The sequence below is a fragment of the Bactrocera neohumeralis genome, chromosome 4 (assembly GCF_024586455.1).
Source record: "Bactrocera neohumeralis isolate Rockhampton chromosome 4, APGP_CSIRO_Bneo_wtdbg2-racon-allhic-juicebox.fasta_v2, whole genome shotgun sequence".
NCBI classification, from domain to species: Eukaryota; Metazoa; Arthropoda; class Insecta; order Diptera; family Tephritidae; genus Bactrocera; species Bactrocera neohumeralis.
This window is the reverse complement of record NC_065921.1, coordinates 21,513,562-21,540,487: the sequence shown is the minus strand read 5'-3', so window position 1 is coordinate 21,540,487 and position 26,926 is coordinate 21,513,562. Positions and strand designations below refer to the sequence as shown.

The 26,926-nt window shown below is 36.4% G+C and overlaps 2 protein-coding genes across 4 annotated transcripts in view; one reads left to right on the top strand and one right to left on the bottom strand.

Annotated features, from left to right (window-relative positions):
- Positions 1-18,884, top strand: part of LOC126756026 (uncharacterized) — a 41,211-nt gene extending 22,327 nt beyond the window's left edge. Inside the window, exons 1-4 of one of the 3 annotated variants that reach the window (XM_050468817.1) lie at positions 4,005-4,277; positions 4,796-5,490; positions 16,412-16,813; positions 16,949-18,884. In XM_050468817.1, coding sequence (XP_050324774.1) covers positions 5,439-5,490; positions 16,412-16,813; positions 16,949-18,669 — 2,175 coding nt within the window. In that variant the 5' untranslated portion in view covers positions 4,005-4,277; positions 4,796-5,438 and the 3' untranslated portion in view covers positions 18,670-18,884. Of the gene's footprint in view, positions 1-4,004; positions 4,278-4,795; positions 5,491-16,411; positions 16,814-16,948 lie in introns of those variants that run through there. The other 2 variants (XM_050468818.1, XM_050468819.1) reach the window with 2 other exon arrangements.
- A 2,967-nt stretch (positions 18,885-21,851) lies between these two features.
- Positions 21,852-26,926, bottom strand: part of LOC126756024 (intermembrane lipid transfer protein Vps13) — a 30,575-nt gene continuing 25,500 nt past the window's right edge. The window contains exons 30-36 of the mRNA XM_050468814.1: positions 26,065-26,213; positions 25,168-25,989; positions 25,008-25,108; positions 24,795-24,933; positions 24,446-24,729; positions 24,237-24,375; positions 21,852-23,316 (exon numbers count right to left, since the gene is read on the bottom strand). Coding sequence (XP_050324771.1) covers positions 23,113-23,316; positions 24,237-24,375; positions 24,446-24,729; positions 24,795-24,933; positions 25,008-25,108; positions 25,168-25,989; positions 26,065-26,213 — 1,838 coding nt within the window. The 3' untranslated portion in view covers positions 21,852-23,112. The remainder of the gene's footprint in view (positions 23,317-24,236; positions 24,376-24,445; positions 24,730-24,794; positions 24,934-25,007; positions 25,109-25,167; positions 25,990-26,064; positions 26,214-26,926) is intronic.

The following is a 26,926-nucleotide window of genomic DNA, read 5'->3' as shown; positions in this document are numbered from 1 at the left end:
GGCAGTCATATCTTCTCTTGAACCTTGTGAAGTGGCCGGATTTGACTAATTTGTGGTGGACTCAAAGTGTTTTACTGATTTTTGAAAGTAGATCTTTCTGATCGACCTTCTAACCTAAGTCAAACTTCTACATCAATCAACGAAAGTTTATTTTCTGAAATTTTTTGAAAGCAAACAACACACTTGTGGTATTTTTATTGTCAAGACCTTCAATATATTGAGTCATAAGTCAAACTTCTACATCAAACTTTAAAAAAGCTTCGAAAGCTTTTAAATGGTTTAATTATAGCGACGCTCTATCAAATGCTCGACACGTACTTTTCAGTTTGCTGGTATTATACTTATAGTATAATGTAAAAAATAGAATCTGTAGTGATGACCTACGAAATTTCGAAAGTCACTTCACTTTCCTCGTATATAAGTATACTAGGTAGGCGGGATTTTATCGAAACTTTAAGAAAGATTCCGAAAGCTTTTAGTATTACCTTTATTTTTAATGCATACTGGATGCAAGTATGTATTGTAAATATATTTGTACTCGTATACGTAATCTGGAACAAACTATACTTGCTAATTACAAATTTTAATTAGCTACTAAAAATCTAAATCTGAAAATAAATTTATTACGAATCCAAACACAAATTTACACTTTTATTACTAAACTACTTCAACGTCAGTTTTAAATATTAGCACGAACACTGTGTGATCTAATCGATGTCACGCTGTTCACTCCATTCCGGGTCGTTTATATTATAAGCCATTGTTATAAAGCGATTTCGTGCAGATTTTTACAATAAAAATTAATAAACTGTACAATTAACGGTACAACGCCCATCTCCGCATGCGACCCATTTACATGTGTATATATAAACCGTTATACTCGTTGCTCGTTTAATGTAATTTTAAATGATTGTCCCATAATTAATTGTTTTGTCTTCCACTTTCAACCTTTTCGACATGAATTGCAATTTCACTCTCATTCAGACTAAATAATAACAGTAAACAATTTGGTGATCTAATGACAATAGTCTGGTTTTGTCATTCATGAATCATATTACGTACATGATTCACAATTGTTCATATGTATGTGTGTATAAAAATATGATGGAGGAGTTCTAATTCCAGTTTTTGTGAGTTAATTTCTTAAATTTCCTAAATATTTATCTCGAGTAGAGCTTTTAGTTTAAAGTCAATAAGGAAGCACTCCAGACATTTATACTCCAATCTAAATAATAAATAATATGTTTGGGTAGCGTAGTCCTTAATATTTGGTTATGTAACAGTCGATCTATTTCTATGAAGATATAATACATATCTGCAAATTAAGAAAACCCTTATCATAATTACAGTTAGTAATCGCATTATTTATTAAACCAAAAGCTCTTCCCCCGCATAAAGCTCTTGCGGAAGCCTATACGGATGCCATGAATCCTCAGGATTTAGATGTATGCTCGTCAATGATCGTACCACCGTGAGGTATTTCAAAAATGGGACTTGTTACTAGACGTTGAGTAAAACTACTACTGTTCACTTTCGACAAAACCAATCCAAAGAAGAGAAAGAGCTTCGCGAAGGCTGCACAGACTTCTCAGCCTCACATCGGCGCTAAACTCATTCAAGCTTTTTAAATCCCCGCTAGTGGACGGTACCTGCTTAGTTTTATAAGGCGATAAATGTGTGATGCCGCTAGTCTGGTTCATCTACACAAACTGCTTTAAATTCCGCCACTTTCTGGTGGCTTGGAGACAGGTCACATTCACTCCGAAGGGCGACAAACTCGCACGAAACTGTCAAGTACTTAAGGTTTATCAAGATATCCTCGTTTTTATTGAAGACATTGGAGAGACTCATTAGAAGCAGAATTCCAAGCATTCTCAGATGTTTCTCACCCCTCAATATAAGGCTTTAGCCATCAATTTGTAAGCAGGTGAAGCAGTTAGGGTTTATTCTAAATAGGAAGCGCTGGAGAAGAAATGCAGTGAGCTTTTTAACGTAGGAATGAAAGCTTAGGGGAAAAGAAGGACTACCAGAAGTAAAAGTAGGTAGAAATCTTCCGTCGTAGCTCTCCATCAACTCGAGTTTCAGCCTACCAGACCTCTACAGTTACTTTCAAGTGAAGTTGACCGTCCGCAAAGTAGAAGTAGATGTACTTCTCTGAAATGCAGTTTCTTTCAGAGAGGTATGCATTAACTTCGATAACAGTGCGACGATACTGGATTTAGTTTGCGGGCGGTGTTCAAGATAAGTCAAAGAGTGTTTTATCTATTTATTGTTAGCATCAATGTACTTTGTTGTCCGTCATAGCGAAGGCGATTAACTTGGCATAGTGGGCACCTTTGCCCAAATTTTATCAAATTGGGAATGAGTTGATACTCCGCTATCTTCGGCCTATAGACTTCCAATGAGCTTGGCAATCGCTGCGTAACAACCAAAACTTGTGCGACGGCAAGATCCGTCTGTCTTAGAGTGAAACGCTAGAAGCCGTCTGGACTACTTGCTCTTAGAAAGGTTTTATCATTGTCCAATAGACTACTATGCGGTTAAGCTGCATGTCTTGTCGCATGCATACTTCCAAAGCAAATACCGAAATCAACAGCGTGAAATCATCTAGATACTTTCTGCTCAGCTGCCCAGTTTTTTCCAGACTGAGCTTGAAACATTTCAGTAGACACGCTGCGAATCAATAAAATGAAATGTTTTGCTTTTTGTCCGCGAGCTTTGAAATTTATACCTTGACTCTTGAAGGTTAGATCCAACTGCAAAACATATGGTCTTAATTATTACGACGCCCTCTCAAAGGCTCGGCTCGTACTTTTCAGCTTGCTTGGTATATTATACTTGTACAATGTAAAAAAATAAAGTCCCTAGTGAAAGCCTACGAAATTTCGAAAATCACCACACTTGCCTCGTATGTATACGCGGTAGGCGGGATTCTGCAAAAGCAATATTGCGAAATACCAGAAGCTGGTATTGTATTCATTCTATTCTCAGAATTCGTTAAAGCTTGGTTCAAAACAAAAATTAAATTTTCAAAGAATGCCTCAAGCAGCTCGTTATATAAGACATTCTTCAAAAAAAAAACTCCGCTTTGCGTAGAAAGTTAAATAAAACAAAATTACAAACAACAATTATCATCTATCTGCAACAATGAAATCTGCTAAGACTTTCCAGAGCTTGAAGTTCTTACGAGTATTTCACAAATAACGTCATCGCGACGACACAATTTCAATGAACCGCGAATGGAGTGAGGCAGTAAACGCTCGTAAAACCAACATAAAACAAACAAACATAAAACTTTTAAATAAGCGGGCAGACAAATAACCATACAACAAGGCAGACAACTGACTGACGAACAAACATATTGCACATACATACATACATACATATGTACATACAGATAGACAGACCAAATGATCATATATAAAATCAAGCACGAGGGGCATAGAATGTACGAGCCGAATGAAAAACTGTTTGTTGAAAGAGTTCGTAGACCACAAGTAACACCACGATGGTGAAGACCACAATTGCGCCAACAACAACAGCAACAACAACAACAACGGTAGCAATGAGCATAATAAAAATAACCGCAGCAACATAAAGATAGCACACACATACATATGTACATATAGTAGATACTAAACATACAATAAATAGCATTAGCAACATTTTGCCGTTGTGCACAGTGCAGTGAAATTAACAACAACAACAAAATTACAAAAAACAACAGAGCAGAAGTAAAACACACCAATTGAACTCTGGCAACAGGCCACCGGCAATTGTAACGATAGCAGTGATAGTTCCAGCCGCAGCATCGCCAACAGCAATGGGGTGGTGACGCTGTGGGAGGCATAAATAGTACGCCGAATGGAAATGCACTGCTGTCTGTCTACTAATAGAATTCCAATATGCATGCGGGTAGCCAAACATACACATACATGCAGGCATGTACACATATATACACACATACAAAGCTAGATATATATGTATGTATGTATATGTATGTAGTGTATGTATGTACATATGTGTATGGGTGTGTTTATTGTGTTGTTGTTGTGGCGTGTGGACTGGAGAACGGCATGTGACCGACAGATCGATTGCTCGCTGACTAAGCTGACTTTGTTTCAGCAGCGTGAAGCAGCAGCAGCAGCAGCAGTTGCATGCGAGAGTTTCAGCAATAGCAAACGCGATCAGCGCTCGCACACACGACGGGGTATCACACGCGAACATATGTTGTTATCAGAATACGCTACTAAACGGCAAATGGATTAAAAGAAAAAGTTTGATACTAAAAATAAATAATTATTAAAACAAATATTATTAAAAAAAAATCTTATTAAAAAATTAAAAATAATTATAAAATTAAATTAATAAAAATTTAAATAATAAAAAAAGTTTAATATTAAAAAATATATGTTTATGTATATTATTGAAAAAAATTATTATTAAAAAAGGATTAAGTATTAAACAAAACTATTTTGATTAAAAAAATTAAAATTAATAATAAAAATTAAAATAATAAAAAAAAAAGTTTGGTACTAAAAAAAATAAACAATTATTGGAAAAAATTATTATCTATTGTTAAAAAAAAAACTAAAAATAGTAATAAAAATTAAAATAATTAAAAAAAAAACAAACTTGAAAGCAATAGTTATGGATTATTTTCGGAAAAACAGCTTTTAAATTTAGAATTGTGCAAAAATATATTTTCGTTGAATTTTGTATATTTATTATAACAAACAAATATATTTTCGTTGAATTTTGTATCTAAATAGAACAAAATTATATTTTCGCACAGCTATCCAGTTCCTCGAAAAGCAAGCCAAATCAGATGCGCAGCTGCAAATGGTGTGAACCGCTTAAAAAAATGTATAAAAAAAATAAAATAAATAAGAAATATAAATAAAGTGAGATAAACGCTAAAAAGTGTGCAAAACAATAGAACAATCAAAACCATAAACAAAAAATAAATAAATACGAAAATTATATATAAAATAATAAATAAAAAATCTAGCGTCGCTCCAGCTGTGCGAATCGTGATCACAGTCACCGCTGATCGTTGATATACTTTTAACACTAAAACGCTAATACATTTCATTAACGGCACCAAAAGCGTTTTCAAAAACATATAAAAAAAAATTTTTTTTAAACAACAAACGCACAAAAAATTATGTAAAAGTGTGTTGCATAGCCAAATAAAATATCAATAAACAACACAAGCAATAATTAATATTAAAGAAAAACACAAATAAAAAATAAGACGAGAAAAAAAATAAGAGTGATTTAAACACTCACACTCCTCACCTCCCACAAAGCAGCGGCGATCTATGGCTTTATTACTACGTGCATAAAGTGAAAAGTGTACTAAAAATATACTAAAACCGAATCAGCACAAATACAGGCGTAGCAGGCATAGCAGGCGAGCGCGCACACACCCGAAAATGGCTCGGAAAGAGCAACCGGCCGCTAATGATATCGAGCAATTTCTACGAGGTAAGTCGTTATGCTTGACTAATTCCGCTGAATATTTCCCCCATATCTATCACTCATGCATTATAGCGGTGTTGTGCGACAAGCTTAACTGTATGTAAATATTTACAAACATTCCGAGAGATATACTACAATGACAATACTAATAGTAAATTCATTGCCAAGTGTTATAACGTTTTCGCACATATGTGCGAGTTCTACTCCACTAAGTGCCGGCCCCAATTTCTATGACTTACGTGGAAAATGCTTACATTGCTTTGTGTCTGTGTGTGTGCAGAACAATTTTCTTGAGCGTGCCAGTTTTTAAGATTTTTTTTCAGAGTATTACACCGGAAGTCATACTTTGCTGACGCTTCTTGTTCCGTTTGAATGAGTTTAAAGCCACACTTATCGTTAATATTGAGGTAGTTGAAACGATTCATTGGCTTTGCATAAGAAAATGTAAAAAATGACAGCGGAATAAGCAAAAGTTAAACTAACGGAAACTTTGGGAACAACTAAAACATTCGTTAGGAAAAAACACCCCCAACCTAGAAAGAAAAGCATACAATTCAAATTCTATATTCGAAGAATATAAAAATATATAGAGCAGAGTACAAAAGTTGAACAACAAGCACACTCATTAGCACAAGTTTGTTGAAATTTTGTGTCTTCGTGGCAGAGTTATTTTCAGAAGGTTTATAATTATATGCAATATAATTTAGATAACAATTTTTATAACTTCTATTATCTCAACTATAATGCATACTTTAATTAATTTCACAATTTACAAATGAAATCAGCTCCTTCCTTCTCTATAACAATAAATCCAAACGATCCTATCATTGTGTATATCCCATATCTATATACTTATGTATTATCTGTAAAATTTTCTCACATTAGGAAATGCTTCCCTTAACTACTATCGTATTTTATTGCTAAATTGACTTATACTTACAAAAGTAAAAATAGCATAACTCCATAATAATGATTATTAAATATTGGAAACATCTTCACACCAAAAGAGCTCTATATAGTATAATAAGCCTTTTTTACATGTCTCTATTATTTTATAGAGGTTATTCCGAATGAAAAAAGATCTCACTGCTGCCATTTCGCCAACTGGTAAGTTAGGTTATGTTAATCTGGTTGGCCAATGAGCCACGCATAGACCAGTAGTGGTCCTTTGCGATATCAGATGGAATTCTGTTGCGAGGTGCAAGAGGAGTAGTCATCTTTTAGGATGCCTGCACTTGACGCGAATTTTATCAGACTATTTGGCCTCACTATCGATACCACGTCCAGTGTATCATGCCGTGGGGACCCCAGATGCTTACAGCGTAGTCTTACCAATACGGGACAAGTGTGCAAGAGATACTCCATTGTTTCCCTGGTGCCTTGCTCTAGACATTTCCTGCAGTCTTCTCGATCTGTCAGCCCCATTCTGCGGGCGTGTGTCTACACACCAGTTAGTATTCTTATCATATTCTTATAGTCTCTTCTATCGATGCCAATAGAAGTTTTTAGTATTTCCGATCTACCGTTTTGCCATGACTTCTGCGGTTTCGTAACCAGGTAGCTGGTAAGTCATAACAGGTTTATTAGCATAGAACACTGTCACTATACCACACCTCATAGAGCAACCAATATGTAGAGTGTAATCTAACAGATTCGAATCAAACCGCTTTTTTGAAAATTTTACGCACTTGCTGAAAGCATTTATCATTTAGGGAAATAATTGACGTAAGGCACCAAAATTTGCCAATCATTTATCTGAGAAGCTCATTTTCGATCAGACCCCATTTTCAATCAGAAAAAAATCTGAACTAATAATGCCTTTGGCATTCAAACAACATTAGTGAGTAAATTTTACTGAATTCAAAAACGCTCTTCATCTTCAGGATTTTCCGTACATCGTATATATAAAGTGTGATTTTTTTTTTTGGAAAAAAACGTTGACCTCAGTTGCACCGAAGCTATAATACTCAACAAATACAAAAGTTACATAAAAGAACTTGATTTTGATAGCGTAGTTTGTATGTGAGTTATATCGGGTGATTTTTAAGAGCTTGATAACTTTTTTAAAAAAAACGCATAAAATTTGCAAAATCTCATCGGTTCTTTATTTGAAACGTTAGATTGGTTCATGACATTTACTTTTTGAAGATAATTTCATTTAAATGTTGACCGCGGCTGCGTCTTAGGTGGTCCATTCGGAAAGTCCAATTTTGGGCAACTTTTTCGAGCATTTCGGCCGGAATAGTCAAAGCTGGAATAGTTGCTGGCTTATTTCTGTAGACTTTAGACTTGACGTAGCCCCACAAAAAATAGTCTAAAGGCGTTAAATCGCATGATCTTGGTGGCCAACTTACGGGTCCATTTCTTGAGATGAATTGTTCTCCGAAGTTTTCCCTCAAAATGGCCATAGAATCGCGAGCTGTGTGGCATGTAGCGCCATCTTGTTGAAACCACATGAGTCAACATTTAAATGAAATTATCTTCAAAAAGTAAATGTCATGAACCAATCTAACGTTTCAAATAAAGAACCGATGAGATTTTGCAAATTTTATGCGTTTTTTTTTAAAAAAAAGTTATCAAGCTCTTAAAAAATCACCCGATATATACGGAGATTGTAACGTTGCCTTTAGCAATCATCCATTCCAAATTTTGTGAAGATATCTTTTGAAATAAAAAAAGTTTTCCCACAAGGACATGATTTTGATTGTTTAATTTGTATGGTTATGGCAAACTTAATACCCCTTGTTCAGTGTATAAAAACGAACTAACTTTCAAAAAATAAACGCCAACTCTCACTCATGGTTCCTCCCAAATCTTACACTCATAACAAACTATGCGGGACATTGTTTTCCACACTATAAGTGTGTATGATTTTCAAGGTTCAAGTTTTAATGGTTATCTTTAAAAAACTTGTCAAGGCAAGATCATCATAGTGGCGAGATAATTCAGTTGTGTTCTACAGCAAACAATGACATAAGATAACTTCAAATATCAAATAAGAGTAAAGTAAGTATAATAACTTTATTACACGTTGTAAATGTATTAATTTCTCAAAAAAGTTTTCCAATCTCACAACCTCTGTTAATTTAATTATGAATAGAGAGAGAGAGAGATATATGGTCCACACTATTTCCGTTTTCATTACCAAAATTTTAAAACTTATTGAGCTGCTAGAGGACCCGTCCACACTTTACTGTAGCTAATACATAGATGGTACTACTAATATCATCTATATGATTTCTAGTCACCCACCTTTGAAAGATACGTACATATATAAATTTAGCAACTAAGAAACTGTTAGTTATTGAGATATAGCCTTTTGGGTGAAACAACTTGTGTTCGTTCAAAAGGAAAATCGTATGTTAATGAAAAATACTGTTGAATTTGGGCTCTGCGCCAGAGAAATTAACCGTTGAAAATAGATTTGATAAGTTGGAAAGAGGCGAAAAGAGCACCGAGGACATTGAAGGCAGTGGACACTCTAAAGAGGCGAAAGCTCTGTGCAAAGTGATTGCCGTTCAAATTCATAATCCACAAAAACAACGAATTGCTGATTCTGAAGAGTGTTTGAGTGATCTTTAAACGTAATAAAACGATTTTTTGCTGGAGTTCAATTGACAGTCAGCCTAGTGGACTGCTCATAATGAACCGGTTCTCAAGTGTGGAAAGACGAAAAAGTCGGCTGGCAAGGTTATGGCATCAGTCTTTTGAGATTCACGTGGTATAATATTCATCGACTGATTACTAAGCCAGTTATGATTCATTGCACTGCGTATCTGGTTACAGTTCTATTCTACCATTTCCGATGTTTAGCAATTGTATTATTTTTAAGGAAGGATCAGTTTGAAATTGTAGGCATATATTTCATCGTTTCCGTTTAAATATTGCACTGCTCTGTCCAATGCTTCGAAAATAATTCTGTATATCTCAAATTATAATAGATCTTTTTATCAACACTGCAGTTGTTCCGATATTTTTTATGTTAGATGTCACCTTTGATTTGTTATGAATGCGTTGGCGTCCTTGCCATTTTGAGTTGTATATAAAAAATAGCTGACTAAGCTACCTCCCCACTAATATTCAGCCAAAGCGGTGCAGCCGTTCTTGAGTTATAATAATAAAGTTACTAACACGACTTTCTTTCATATATACAGTCAAACCTGGATAAGAGTTCAAGCGAGCACAATCTCATTCTCGCTTATAGAGGTTTCTCACTAACCCGAGTTTTTCGCTAATGGGTACATGGGTAGCGTTTCTCTCTTGTAGAGGTACGCAGCAATAAAAAATCACAACAAGTACGAATGTAGTAAATATTTAATATGATAAAATTATGTGCAAAATATGCACATCACATATTATGTACATATGTATATATTTTTAAAAGTGTGTATATGTGTTATGTATATATGTATTTTTATTGTAGCTATTGTTGCTCCCAAATAATATACATAAACGAATAAAGCTCGACTATCGCTTATAGAGGTACTCGTATAGGTAAGTAGCAGTCTCACGAAGGTCTATGAGGAAAAAACGACACTCTCTTACAGATGTTTCTGTTTCTCGCTAATAGAGGTTTTGGGATCTTAAAATGACGGTTCCTGGCTATTACACTCATAGAGTTTTCTCACTTTTCCAAGATCCAAGAAAACTTGTTGGTTTGAATTGTAATGGAAACTTTCTTCGGATCTATTTCTTAGTCAAGACTTTATAAAAGTAATTCAGGACAGTTAGAGTAACAGGAGCCCCTGTAGGGCCACATAGGGCCACTATACTTTGAAATTTACTCCTAACGCTAGTTTCGACCATAACAGGAAATAAGGTTACAGCTCTAAGAAGCAATCATTTTTAAGGTCAAAGAAACCTGATGGCAACTTATACGAGATATTTGTCCGAGTTCCTCTTTCATGCCTTGTCAGTTATTATGATAGTATTTTCTGATGTTGAAAGTAAACTGCAAAGCTAAATGTTGTCCGTTAAATGTAGACTATTGTTAGACATTTTTTTTATATAATTTTAACTGGGTACCCGCCAGAATTTCCAACGCGCCGACAGCCGAAAATAATGCTAATTAAATTTTCTTGAACTTAAACTTTCTTTGCATACATAAATACATACATGTACATATGTATGCACATACATATAACTTAAGTATACATGTGTATGCATGTACAATATGCTCCAAAACTTACACGTTTTCGCAAAATTATGAAAATATGTGGCGCGAAGCCACAAATCACCGGACGCTTGTTTGTTGCAAATTACCTGGCAACCTACTTATTGCAGAACAAGACTTTCTACATCAGTTCACACACTTTGCTATGGACAATATTAAAACTCCAACACTGACTTACCTAATGATACATACAAATATTATAAGTATTGTTAGCAGGTTTTATAAATACGCCAAAATTGTATAAAATGCTATAATATTAGACACGCCTCTTCGGCGTCAGCTAAATTGAGACCTCGGAATATTGAAAAGAACCTTTACTCACATGCATATACTTACAAAGTCAGTAGATCTGTTTGCTTCTAAGTAGCCGCTCGCACTGACTTACGTAGTAAGCTAATAAACTTCTTGTAATTTGGTTTGACTCACTTAAACACATAAGTACATAAATACATATATGTATATGCTACAAGATATATGTATATGTACATATGTATATACAGGTAACTTGCTGCAATTGTTGACTTCCTCAGCTTTTCAACTTGTTTGTTGTTTGTTTAGTGCCTCGCAGTAGTCGCTATTTTATTTTGTGTGATTTTTTCTTTAAATTTTTATTTTATTTTTGCCACAACAGCTCGATTTGTAACAGCGCTTGCGGTTTCTGTCTTCTCAGCTTTATTCTTTTTGTTATTTTCTTTGCTTTTGTAATACATTATTCATTCGCGCGTTTCATTTTTGTGGCTGCAAATGTTACAGTTGTTGTTGTTGTCTTGTTGCGCCGTTGTGTATTGTCTTTGGTCTGAGGTTAATAGTTAGTAGTGCGCCGCTATAATATATTTTTAATGCTTTTTTTATTTTCATAATTTTTCAGCTTTTCTTTGGTTAAACGCTGTTACCGTTATTCTGCCGGCTTTTACTTTTCATGTCGCAACATTAACACATTCGCAATTTTTATGAATTCATCATCGTTTAGCAACTCGCCAGGTTTTTATTATGCTTTTTACAAAGTCATTTAAATTTCAGAGCACAATCGTTGACTGAGGGGTTCATAATATTGGCTAACATACTATGTACATACCGACACAGAGATGCATGTATATGTATGTTTATATGCTTACACATAGTACATACTCATATATATTTAAGTACAGTTTAATAGTCACAGTGCTCGAGGGCCTCATTAAACTCTTTCACTTGGCTTTGGTTAATCATTGAATTAGTCTGTTGGTGGAGTTTGCCAGGGCATACTACATGAGTAAAGGGTGATTCGTTTTGAGGTTCCTTATATGTATTTAAAGAAAAAAAACTTCAAATATAATGGGAATGTTTATTATTATTCGAAAGAACGTTCTTTGGCATTTGTTTTTTTTTTTTTGTTTTTTGAATGTTGGCAACGACTACGTCTGAGATAGTCCATCCGTTCAGTCCAATTTTCGATGACTCGTTCGAGCATTTTGACTGGTAACTGGCACATGACACGCGTGATGTTTTGCTCCAAGATCTGAATCGAAGCGGGATTGTCCGTACAGACTTTCAATTTTACATATCCCCACAGGAAATAGACCAGAACGTGAAATTATCTGCTCACCAAAGTATTCTCTCAAAGAATCAATTGATTGATGCGATTTTGAAACCAAATATCGCCAAGATCACGAGCTTCATTTTCAGGCATCAAATAGTCGGTTATCGTGGCGTTATAACGGTCGCTATTGACGGTTACGTTCTCACCGGCATCATTTTTGAAGAAAAATGGACCGATGATTCCACTGGCTCACAAACCACACCAAAAGGTTTTTTTTTTACTGAAGGAAATGACAGCTCTTGAATCCCTTCAGGTTGCTCTTCGTCCCAAATGCGGAAATTTTGCTTGTTTACATACCCATTGAGCCAAAAATGGGCCTCAACGCTGAACAAAATTTGGCTCGAAAACATCGGATTTTCTTGGAACTTTTCAAGAGCCCATAGAGCGAAGCGATGTAGCTTGGAAAGGTCGGGCGGCTCCAGTTTTTGCAAAAACTGTATTTTCTTCGCTTTCAATTTAAGATCTCGACGTTTTATAAGTCAGTTCGAGTTGCTGCGAACGGCACCAATCGACTCTCCACGGTCTTCGTGTACACTTTCAGCTACGGCTGCTATTTTTTCTTCACTACGCGCTGAACTTAGACCGGTCGAATATTATCCAATAATAAATGCTGAAATACTGAACAAAAAATAGCATGACAGCTTGACACGACTCGCGCGTGATCTGTCAAAAAAAGGCTATCGGAAAAAGTATCTCTACTTGGATCACCCGTTATACGGGAGAAATTTTGAAAAGTGTGTACATATTTTTATAAGAAAAACTGAAAAAAATCTAATAAATTTAAGGGTAAGGTAATTCATATTACAACAATCACGATTTTACTTTATTTTGTAACTTTAATTTCATTTTAATAGCTTAAATTTCTTTTCTACAAACATACTTAGCTTCAATATATACATACACACACACACCTTTCATTAAACTAACGTTATTTGACTTTTGCTCCAAAAAAGCTTAGTTCGTTTGACAGTTTATGCTGCTGCTTAGCTGGGACCAAGGGGTTAGTTGCTCAACTGTTTTCCAAAAACAAAAACAAAAAACAAATCTCATTACATCATTAACTTGCGCTTTAGCGCTTTTAATTGCGATTTATAGTTCCGCTCACAATTACTTCGTTTATTAGGGTGCATGTGGCTCTAAATCGCTTTCCGCTGAGATTGTTTTCGCCCGCTTTAACTAAAATGATATACTGTGCTTATCTCTGTCTCTATTATCTTTATTGTAAATTAACGGTATGTGAACGGCGGCAAGAAAAATATTTTTTTACAAGCAGCAAGTTGACCGTTTGTAATGCTCAGGGCTGGTGAGTCACACTAAAATCTAGACTTGAAGATCAAACATAGTCAAAGTACTGCTTCATAATTAGGTTGTTCCGTTAATACAACTCTTGCATACCGTTATGATTTACCTTTAAGGGCACACCAAGTGTGATTCTAGAGAGTTTTTTATAATGAAAACTTCTGCTTACAACGTTTTAGACTTTTGAGGATATAAGTATTTACAGGTATACATAACACTGGTCTACAGTGATATTGTTGCCCTAGATACCTAGTAAGATTGATTTTGGATATATTTGTGCCCACATTTCATGAAATTATCAATTGTTTTGTAAAATTTTACTGAAATCTTTGTAATGCCAGTTTTGTTTTAAAAAATAAGGAAGTTAACGATATAAACATAGTGACAAATGTCGAAAATATACATACATACATATGCTATATTTCAATGCAACGCCTTTTATGACCTTTTCTTTTAGAATTTTCCAATCGACTTTTTTTTTCTTTTCAAGAAGTAATCCGCCGTCAGATGACGATCCAATCAACATTGATACCTCTCTTCCATCACATTTAGATCCTGGTTGAACCGCTCTCCCTGTTGCTCACCATAATATCCCAAATAATTCGAAAATTCATCCAGTTTGTTACGGAAATAGTCTGTCTAAGTTTATGCTCAAATGTGTCTAAGTTGATACTCAAATGTGCTCCTGGAGTCTGTTTGTCAGCAGATTTTGTGCAATTTCTTCATAATTTCTTTAATTGCCGCATTTGATAACCAACAAATACTCCACCTTTCAACTTTTCCACAATGAATTCGGAAATTTTTTGCCAATGTCACCAAAACAATATCCTATCCTGTGACAATTTTTTTTTTTATTTTTCCTAACTTGATCACGTATTAAGTGACTGAGTTCATTTTGAGAAACCTTTAAAACTTTCTACAAAATTTTCCGCACATTTTCGGTAAGGAGCCTGAGATTAAGGATCACGTGATGATGAACCCTAAACGACTGGAAACTAAATTTTTATTACCAACAAACCGATATTTATTAAAATATGTTATATGTAATTATCTTATAAACAAGAGCACATTCAATGTTTTCATGAAGAAGATCGTAAACAGGGCAAACAGGGCACTTTAAAGCATCAAAATTTGCTAAAATATCAAAATAACCAAAAAAAATTGTTTTTGTAAAGCTGTCTAATTAATGAGTATACAAAAAAAAAACAAAATTCTAAAACAAAAAATATAATTTTTAACCCCAGTTACTAAGTAAATTGCTGCAATGATTACGGCTCTCACTGTGCCTCACTTTTTGGCGCCAATCGGAAATTCCAAGTGTAGCCAGATCCTTCTCCACCTGGTCTTTCGAACGGAGTGGAGGTCTTCCTCATACTCTGCTTCCCCTGATGGGTATTGTGTCGAATACTTTCAGGGCTGGGCTGTTTTCATTCATTCGAAGGATTTGACCTAGCCAGCTGAACTATGGCAATGCCCGAGGATTGTTAAAAAAATTTCGATTTAACAAAATAGCAGACTTTAAAAAGTAATTTAGAATTTGGCTGAAAAGTTAGATGATTTTTGGTGCGCCAATATTCGATTTTTCATATAATGCAAAGACTGCAAGTTCATTGTTCAGAGATATGTATATATATCCAAAACAAGCAGAAACAATTAAGGAAGGCTAAGTTCGGGTATAACCGAACATTTTATACTCTCGCAACTTGTAAGATTTCAATACTAGACCTCACAGATTGACCGATATGTTCGGTACAAATTAGTCATACACATTGGGGTTCATTTATCTGGTGTCTGGGTCCTTGAAAATGTATAGTCCGATTTCGACAATTTTTGATCGTAAGATGAAATACCTTCAGCGCATTATTTGTTCAAACTTTTATTGGGATAAATTCATTGATGTTTGATTTCTTTAAAGTGAAGTCGGAAGGAGCTTGAAATTTGTTTATGTGGAAAGTAGAGGTGGTTGTCATCCGATTTTCGCTGTATACGCTAGAAATGTCTCAATAAACTCACATACCAAAGTTTTTTGAAATCGGCCAAGTAGTTCCTAAGCTATAGGATTTCATATAAAGGTGGGCAGAGTCACGCCCAATGTCCAATTTTTATATATACTCCTATAAAGTCCTTTCCTACCATCATGATTGTGAAATATAATGCTTGTGGTCATTTATTCATTGAGTTATCGTACTTGTGGCTTTCAACATAGCGGTTGTAACTCGAAAACAACATTTGCCAGCTACAAATCTTTTCGGCACTGGTTAAATTGGTCTATAACTCCGCCCATTTCCGATATAACAGTTATGTTGAAAACTGCTGCAAGATAAAAAGCAATAACCCAATAAATGCGTCAGAGATATTTGAAATTTTACACCGAACATGGCACAAAGGAGCTTCTCAAGAACCGATTTTAAAATGGGACGATGAGTTTGATACCACCCACCTTTAATAAATGGTCCAGTAGTATGAAGTACTAAAGTGGTTAGTGTGAAGTACTAACTTGGGGTAGCACCAAGAACTTTGATTGTATCCTTAACCGATTTTGCTTTGTGAGCAGGTGAATTGGCGTGTAACCAAATTACTTTGCCGTGTCATCTGGACCATTTTGGTCGTTTTTCGATCAATGCATGGTTCAAATTGGCCATTTGTTGTCTGTAGCGATTAGTATGAACAGTTTCACCAGATAGAAGCTCATGATATACCACACCCTGATCCTACCAAACACTGAGCATTGTCCCCTTAACCCAAGATTTGCTTCTAAATTAGCATGATCACCATATATTCCATGCGACTCTACAGCACTTTTCTTGAAATGAAAATAAAAAATTAAATCTGCAGTTTAGTAAATTACAAAAATTTCGCTTTCCAACAAATTTCAGATGTACGCGAACATTTCCGCGCCTCACTCGAGACATCCGACTATGAGAATACCTCGAATATGTTTCATGTAACTGAGGCAGATGCGACGCTCAAACTCTTGATACGCTGTGAGATGCTCCTAGCGAACTACGCGCTGAAAGATGCCAATGCAACAACGCTCAATAACAATAAGTCCATTATTGTCAATGGTAAAATGGAGTCAAACGAAGTTTATGATGGAATCAATGGAGCTAATAGGGTCAATGACCCGTCAATGCAAGCGCACACAAGACACACAACAGCGAGCAAGCAAGGCAATAATGCAACAAAGAACATTACGAAGCAGACAGAGCGATCGCATGAAGACGCATCCTACTTGGATATGAGCGGAGGCGGTGGCGGCAGAACGAGTGGCAAAAAATGTAAGTACTAAATGCTTGACCTCTGGGCGCTGCCCACCACTACAAATACAATACAAACAGCCATGAGTTAATTAATGTAAAATAGCATTCAATTAAAACTTAATTTCATTTTTTCTTTTCAATTGCATATTTTAGCAAACAGTTGGTATGATGAGTGGAATAGTGACATGAAAAGCGATAAAACGTTTCGTTGTTCGGGGCGAGTTGGCAACAAAACCAACAGTAAAGCGTACAGTGATGAGGATGTTGACGTAGATGAGGAGGATAGCGATGCGAATGAAGATGATAACAGCTCCCAAAACTACGATATATGCCAAGTTTCCAGCCATGACAGAGACGAAATGCAAAAGGCAATAACACCAGAGCTCGAACCCATGCAGGCCATTGATTGTCCATATATGGATTTACCAGCCGGACATCTTTCCATTCAGCACGCCACCAAATTTGGACAGTTGCAACGCGTCGAGAAACGTCTGTTCTTCGATCAGTGTAAAAAATACTACTGCGGTGTGCTTGACGATTGGCTGCTGTGCTATGCCGACGGACCCACGTCAGCACATCCAACGATAACATTGTATTTAAAGCACAACGGCGTCGAAATCGAACACTATGGCGAGGGCAAGCGACGTGAAGTGTGTTTTCAAATTACAACAGCCGATCCCAATAAGAAATTTCTCTTCCAAGCCAATAGTGAGGTGGATGCCAAAGAATGGATTATCGCCGTCGAAGCGGCCATACGTGGAGACACATCGCCGGCCAGTTTGATAAGGAATACAAGAAAACTGCCAACACCGCCTATGGCCAAGAAAATGACATTTATGAGTCACATAAACAATGCGCCAACGCACGATTGCATTTACGAAGAACCCTCACCGCTCTTTCAAACAGAAAAAACATCGAACAAGCCTAAACCTAATTTACCAAGCAAGAAGGATGCAACAGCCACAGTTGACTTGATCAATGAACTGGAATACGACATACCCAAATATCCACCGCAACCTGTTAAATCGGCTGACACAAGTCAATCGGAGTTGGAAACCGCCGAACTATTGAATTTAAACGAAAACAGCGTACCCAACACCGAGAAACTCGAGTTTCAATCAATTGTCAAGGATGTGCATAGCAAGTTGTCTAGTCAGCTGTCCGGAGGTCCAACGCCGGAACGCTTAAAAAAGGCGCTCATAAAAACTTACTCCGGCAGCAGTGCCAGCGATGTGGAAGCTTTGGCGTTAACACCAACCTCACCGAACACAGTGAAGGAGAACAAGAAACAACGCAAGTCCACTACACCAAATGTCAGTCCACAGAAGAGTAACAACAGCGTGCATGGCAGTCCGAGCAACAACAACAACAACAGCAGCAACAACACTGTTAGTGTTAACGATCGTGTGGGTGTGAAATGCTTTGATAAATGGTTTTTCAATCGCATGAACAAGACAACATCTTCGGGTCGCAGCACAAGCTCGTCGAGTTCGGCGCCATCCTCGCCGGCCAAGTGTAAACAAAGTGAAAAGGAAAATCTACTACAAAGCCTCGATTCGCATGATGCTGTCGATGGTGGTGGTGGTGGTGGTGGCAATGATGGCTTACACACTAATAGCAGTAATCCCTCATCACCGATACTGAAGAACACCTTTTCGAGTTGCAGCGCCGGTGTCGACAGCACCATGAAGAGCAAAGTCGATCTGATAATCAAAGAGTTTGAGACGAGCGCACACATGGGCATGCTCACAATGGAGACGTTGGCGGGCAGTGCTGTGGCCTCACTGAGTTCCTTCTGCGACAAAGATTGTAATAATTATGAGCCCATAATGACTGTGACAACGCCACCGAGCAGTTTCTTAAAGAAAATATAGCACAGCGTTGCCAGTATTAAATCGGAAAAAACGTTACCGTGTAAGAGCGACGCTAGTTGGTGCATCGTGTGATAGGCACTCAAATAATTAATGACTCTCTTTTGATAATATTTAGTTATGTAAGCGCTCTTGTAAAAGTTTCAAGCGTAAAAGTATTCATTATTTTATTAAAGAACTGTTTGGAATAAATAATTTTTGTTAGTATTAATATAAAACTCCTTGGTGTTTCCTTTAACCATTGATGGTCTAAGTTTGCCTCTAAAATAAATTATTGGATTGCATGTATGACTGATTTTGATTTTAGACCAACACAATATAAAGAACTAATAGTGGCTTTTGTATTTTGAAGTTTTTAAACCTATTATATACATTTTTGAATTCAAAATTATTAAAATAAACGTATCTGGTTTTATTAAGCTTTAGGCCAATCTAAAATTTTCAAAAAGTTTAATTTTTTTTGACTTAAAGTAGACTTAAATTGACAGAATAGTGAACAAAACTCCCAAACCCTACGCTGTAGTACCGAAGCTTCCCGCACAGTCAGCATATGACTCTGAACTTTTTAAATCAGGCTACAATGGTACACGGAACCATCGAACGTATCAATTTTAAAGTTAATTTGTAGTCTCAAAGCAACATTATCTAGTAAACGATTTTTTTGTTATTAAGATAACTTGTTATACCTTTAACGAGATATTTTAAGTTTGCCCAGATCCCATAAATAATATACATATGTACTATATCCATAAATGACCAGCGTGATGAGCTGAGCCGGTTAAGCCACGTCCATGTCTTTATTCGTCTTTATATACGAGAACTAGTTCCACAGATTTTTAGAGATCGATCAGAAACTTTGGACATATCTTTTTCTCCTCAAGAAGCTGCCCATTTGTTGAAACCGCCGATAAACGAATACTTTAGGATATAGCTGATCGATCAAACTCAAGTCTCTGTATAGAAAATATTTGATTTGACAAAGTACTTTCCTGACATGGAAACCCCAGAGGCTTAACGCAGTTAAGTTAGCAATTAATGAGTACCCCATATAGCTGGAAAAAGTTTTGGATAGCCAACTGATGTCGAAACTCAATGGAGTGATAAAATCCAATGGTGCCCTATAGATATGAAAGAAGATGCTTAAAGTAATCATGCAATGGTAATACACATGTTGTACGGTGCTTTGGTGTGGCGAACCGCTGTCAACAAAATCCTTTAGAGAAAATCGCTGGAGTGGATACAGCGACTCGCTTTTCTCCGCATAAAGAGAGCGCTAAAAACCACTCTAACGGATTTACTGGGAAAGCTACTCAACCTACATTGCAGTGGAAAGCTCTGCAGCCAATCCAGCTGCAGGATTGGTGGCGTTATGTAAATTCTCCGAAACGATCTTCTAGCATAGCTCAATAAATGGGGGTTGGTTTATAAAATAGATACCCTCAGGTTTCAAGTCTGACTAAGTAAGTTAGCGCAGGAGCACGTGACTCGCCTGCGGAACTTATTACGTTTATACAGACGGATAAAAATGGCTAATGGTGTGTCGATTGCTCGGAGCGAAATATCAGACGATCCTTTAGGCTTCCGAAATAATGCAGTATCTTCCAAGCGGAAGTCTTTGAGATCTAGGATAGCTGTAATAGCTAACAACGCAGGAAACAAACATAAAGAAGATTTATATTTTATCAAAATTCGATAGCCAGGCGGCTAGACCAGGCGGCAATTAAAACAGGGATTGTCCTTAGAAGCAGATAGGCAGTAGTAGATATATGTAGGCCACAAGGGATTTCCGGGAAAGGAAATACTTGATTAGACTACTAACGTGGCATACGTTTGCCTCTTGAAACAAATCACTAAAAACAATTTGCAATGAAATTTCCAAAAGGGCTGACAGACAGATTACTGCGAGATGGAATGACTTATGGACATGCAAAACCTCCAAGTCATGTGCAAGAGGCTCGAAGGAAAACATGTATGCTTTTTACTCACACGGTCTGTAAGGAACTGCACTTACTACTATCGCATACGAGCAGTATGGTAATAAGTAACGATGATACTTGCGAAAGTGCATGGAGGTAAGACGCTAGAACACCTCTTATACTTCTGTCCAGCATTATCTAGAACTCATTTTAGATATCTACGAGTTTCGTATTTCAAGTGACTAGATGAAGTATCAAAAGTCGCTCTTAAAGTTCGCAAAAAGCGAATGTCAACTCTGAACGAATTAATGGAATTCGAAATATCAAGTTACCCATTTCATCGTAGTAAAGCTACGAATACGAATTTCCGCTACGAATACACATAATTTGCTTTCACTGAATTCATGTGAATTCGAAACTTTTGTTATCAGACTTAATTTTGACATTTCGAAATAAGCTGGTTAGAACAAAAAATTTACGAAATGTTTTATTAACAACTGAGAAATCTGCTGAAGGCTTGAGATTGACTGAAAATCGACGTTTAACGGTAATGCTTTCCGACTACCAGAATGACATGAAACGTATTATTACTGGCAATGAGTATTGGATCTATGCTTACGACACAGAAACAGGTTAACAATCGACTGAATATCGTGGCAAAGGTAAGAAGAAGCCGAAAACTCAACGTCAAAGCAGCTCACAAATCAAGGTTATGTTGAGTTTTCTTCGATTATCGAGGTGTAGTGCATTGCGAATTCCTTCCGACCGTCTAAACTGTCAACAAGGAAAACGATTTGGGTGTTGTGCGTCGTTTGTGAGAGGCTATCCGTAAAAAGTGGCCAGAGTTATGGGCCGAAAACTCTTGGTTTTTGCACGACAATAATGCACCGTCGCATTATGCATTGATTCTTCGTGAGTTTTTCGCCAAATTTTCAACCAATTTCGAGCCGCAACCACCGTAGTTGCCGGATTTAGCTCCGTGTGACTTGTGGCTACTCAGAAAACTCAAACAACCGCTCCGTGGAAGCCATTTTGAGTCAATTGAAGACATTAAATCACTACGCGCCTTGAAGGCTATTCCAAAAATTTACTTTAGCAACTGTTTCGATGATTGGAAAAAGGTGTGGCACTGGTGTATTGGGGTCAGGGATGATTACTTTGAGTTGAACGGCATAGGTTGGAAATAAATTAAGAATTTTAAAATTACGAACAAAGTCTTGTCTCATAGTAGTATTAAGCTCCCTTCATTCTACAAAAACACCACCGTACTTAATTATTTTCAATATTTTCGCACATTTATTTCAGATAACATTTATATGATTGTAAATATATATTTTATATATATATGTGTGTAAAAATCGTATGTATATTAACATAATACATTTATAAGTGTATATTGTGAATTTATTGTATGCATTATTGTGTTGTTTATTCAACTATCGCAGCAAAACAGAGTTTCCTTTGAAGGCCAGAATACCAAACAAAAATGATCAGACATACGGCCAAAAAGCGCAATACTTTGGTGTAAAATAGATATATAGTATTCATGAAACGTTATTTAAATGTTTTCTTTTTTTTATTATGTATGCCTTCGGAAATCGATGAAAGGTGCCATGGAAAAAGGCTCACTCTTTTCATGCTACATATGTGACACTTTCAGTTTTCTTCTCACTATGATTGCTAACAATTATAAAAAAGTTCAACGTAAAAATGTAACTACAACAACAATAATATCGTTTGTATTTATTCATTGAATTTTTAGTAACAAAACTATGTATGTGATTTATGCTAACTATTTCATTGAATATATGTACTATGTATATATGTATTTAGGTACATTATATATTTTTGTGAAGTATTCAGTATGTATAAAAAAGTAATAGTAGTAATTCAGAGGAAAATTATTGTTTGCTTTCTTGCTTTAGCAGTAACAACGAGGTAGTCTCGTGATGTAAAACGATAAAAGACGGAAAACATTTCATTAAGGTTCGGTACAAACGACTCCCCTACAAAAAAACAAAATACCCGGCGCTGTGGTGGTGTACAAGTGTACGAAAGAGCGTGTACAATATTATACGTAACAGTATCGGAATATAAGAAAAATTTTTTACAAAATTAAAAGAAATAAAAATATTTAAAAAAAAATTTCAAAATATAAATCTAAAGAAAATAAATTTCAAAAGATATAATCAAAGAAATGCGTATCCACGTTAGAAAAGCTTATAAGTTAGTGATTAAAAGTACATAGTGCTTGATTTTTATAAAACAGCAATATGCTTATCTTTAGTATTTTAAAATATCAATTCTCATAATTCTGTTTATTTCTGCTTGTTTTAGTAAACATTTTTCGGTGCGCACTCAATCGATGTTGAATTTATGTCGTTTGTGTTGCGTTTGCAGCTTAAAAGCGCTTCAACTTGCTTATGTAGCTTGCAGCCATTGATTTTTGAAACATTTATGTTGTGAGTATGATGATGACGATGAGCATCTAAGGCTGCCGCACATGACGCATATTAAGCGGAAGAAAAGGTTACACTTTCTTGTGTTGAGATTCCAGTATTTCAATTAAATGATCACGACGTTTTGAATCCTTTATGGTGATTTGTTTGCGAACCACTTCGTTAGTTGAAAACATGCCCATTACTTTTTTGTTTTGTTTTTTCAGTCTGATTTCCAGTCCCTTGTCTGTGGGCGTAAAGACGTCGATGTTTTCAAGGCGGTATTTCCATTGGACCTGGAAGTCAAAGCGAAGCAATATAAATAATGATATTAAAAAATAATAACAAACAAAAAAAACCTGTTAAAGAGTATATAAAGATATGTATCTCAGAGAGTAGAGATTGTGGCGTAGCCTTGGATAATAATGTCGATCTGAAAAATTTAATCGGAGGTTGTGGCGTTGCCTTGGATATTATTTCATGCCAAAAATTCTTGAAGATATGTTGTCAAATGAAAAAGTTTTCCATATAGTAACTTGTTTTTATGGAACAGTTTGTATGACAACTATATGCTTTAGTAGTCCGATCTGAAGAATTTTATCGGAAGTTGTGGCACTGCTTTAATCATTAATTCATGCCAAATTTCTTGAAGATATTTCGTCAAACTAAAATTTTTTCCAGAGAACTTGATTTTTATCGATCAGTTTGTATGGCAGCTATATGCTATACTAGTCCGATCGGAGGAATTTGTTCGGAAGTTGTGACGCTGCCTTCCATATTGATTCATGCCGAATTTTCATAAAGATATCTTTTCAAATAAAAAAGTTTTCCATACAAGAAATTGATTTTTATCGATAAGTTTGTATGGCACCTATATGCTATAATGGTCCGATATCGGCGGTCCCAACAAATGAACAACTTCTTGGGGCGACTATGACGTGTGCAAAATTTCAGATCGATATCTCAAAAACTGAGTTACTAGTTCCCGTATACTTTAACGGACAGATAAACAGACGGACATTTATAAATCGACTCGGCCAATAATACATATTTCCGACCTCTCTTTCTGGCTATCACAAATTTCGTGGCATACTTAATACACACAGTTCGGGGTATAAAAATAAACTTCGGATAGAAGACATATTAAAAACGATTGAAAACAGTAAGAATTTAAGAAGGGCTACTAGTTAAATTTTTATTAAGCAATTCAACTCACTGTATATGTGCCGAAAAGATCATTCTTCGTTGCATGTATAATGCGATGATTCGAAACGACGAAGTACTCGTGCTTTGGTACTAACTCCTCACAGTGTATGAATACATCAGTGGCAGCATATTTGCCCTTTTCAATTTCTCTGTAATAGAAAATTCAACAAATATTCATTTTTAATTGCATAACTTTTTAACTTATATTTGAGCACAAACCTGAAAACACGATTGCCCTCCGCCTCGGCGCGACAATAAGGTCGCACGACATTATCCTGATGTATGTAGCGCGGTGCACGAAGGCGCATTGTATCATGTTGGCCCTCGGCAGCACGACGCACTGCACCAAAGCTGCCGCTGGCAAAATCAACCACACCGGCTGTCGGTTGGGCCACAAAACCGATGACGCCCTTGCCAACACCTTTAAAGAAGCCCTCAACACCTTCTTCACGCGCGCCGGCTACGGGTTTAGTCACCACACCCGAAACGCCATCAACGAAGCCCTGCGGAATAGTCAAGTAAGCTTAAAATACATATTTTGTTTCAACTAATAAAATGTAATACACACCATAACCAAACTTTTGCCGCTGCGTGCTATGCCTTCCGAAAATGTTTGTGGTTTCTTATTCATGTGCAGGCGACGCTTCTTCTGATATTCTTCATCGAATGTGAGTGCAGCCAAACCTTTGCCCATTGCGCCGGTGATCCTGGAAGAATAAAACAAAGAAAATTGTTATTTAAAAAATATGGGTCAATGCGCACACGCAGTGAATGCACTTACTTCGATACAGCACCGGCTGCGCCTCCCACTGTATGTCCGAAAAGTGATTTAACACCGAGCGCAAGACCCTGCGCAAATTCGCCTGGTCCTTGTATAGCACCCTGTGGAGACAGCATATATTACCAACAAATTCATAGCAAAATATGTGATGAATATTTACCTGGAATGGTTCATAGAACAAATCTTCGACACCTTTCTTCAGGCCAACAACCAAGCCATAAGGATTGCCGAGCACATCCAAACCCAAAACGAGCACGTACAATTGTTTCAACGCTTGACCGGTATAATGTGTTGTAATCTCCGAAGTTAACTGCTGCTGCGTGAAGAACTGATACTCACGTTCGAAGAAAGCGAGTCGGAAAACAACATCATTAACATCCGTTAAAGTAACGCCGACACCCTGTACCAACGTGGACAGTATACCCGGCAAAGCTGTGGTATCTGAGCCAGCCATGGAGAAACTGACGTGTATTTTAATCGGTCCCAAATGCAAATTATCATAGAAATTCTTTTGCTCCTGTGCAGAATGCGTTTCGACTAGATCAGATAACGGCTTCTCTATCGATTCGACATTCATATTGAAGAGTTTCGCCGCTTGTACATCGTCCACTTTGCTAGCAAACATATCGGCAAGCGCCGTAAGGAATATCAAATCCACTTTGAAATGGAACTCCTGTATAAGCATTGTTGCGTATTTGTATTGTTTGACAGTGGAGTTCGGCACAACCCATTGTACGACACTGACTTCGATGAATGGCTTCAGTACGGTAGTCGTGGCTACACTTTTCGGTGGTGGTATGGGCGCCAGCACAACTGGGAAGATATAATCGTTTAATTGATTGTCAATTTGGATTTTGTTGATTTTAGCGTGTAGCTGCATTTGATAAGGTGAGGTGCGCATTTTGAACCAAACACCTGGATAAAAGGTGCGATGTATTTCACGCTCCTTATTCTTTTTAAGTATCATATGTTTGAAATCGATCTGAAATAATTAAATAAAAATAAATTGCGGTTTTTATTAATATTGATTATTGTGGTATATCGTATGTGGTCGTACCTCGTATTTGGCATCCATGTAGTACTTCTTCACCAGATTCACACTACGATCCACCAAATACTGTTGGTACTGCTCTTCAAGCTCTGCGGTTTCGTGTATATTCATCTGCTTGAAGTGTTTTGCGCCCTTCTTTTGCTCCCAAATAACACCTGTAATAATTAATTGGAAATTTAAACTTAATATGCTTATTAGAGAACTTTTGTGAGAAAAAAATTATATATATTGTGACAAAAAAGTGCCCGGAAATTGTAAATAAAACGCAAAATATTTAATTATTCATCAAAATTAAATTTATCGCCTTCAAAGTAATCCCCACTAGATGTAAAACAGTTATGTTAACAATTTTGTCAGTCCTCGAAACACTTTTTATAAGAACTTTTTGTGCGGACCTTTAGTTCCTTCAGAACTTCTTCCGAATTTTGTTCTATCTCTTCTATCGACAGATAACGGGTTCCATTCCGATGATTGTTGACTTGTTATAGTACTCTCCATGAATACGGGATTGGAATTCGCACGATCAATCATGTCCAAAGAGACTTCATGTCCAAAGAGACTTTTATCGGAACGCAAAATATCCACCTAAATCATTCGAACGGAATCGCGAGATATGTCGAGCTCTCTTGCCATCCCTCTAACACTTGCCTGACTATTTTCAAGCACCATATCCTTCACTTTTCAAAGGTCGTCCAGTACGAGGCATGTCTTCAACAATCTCTCGACCGTCTTTGAGACTTTGTTCCACTCGTAGGCTTGTGTTTTTGAATCTTCGTAAGCCTTTTTCAATATTCGGAACGATTCTGCTTACAAAATTTGGTTAGAAATATAACATTTGAGAAAAATTCTTTGTTCGATATTTTTATCG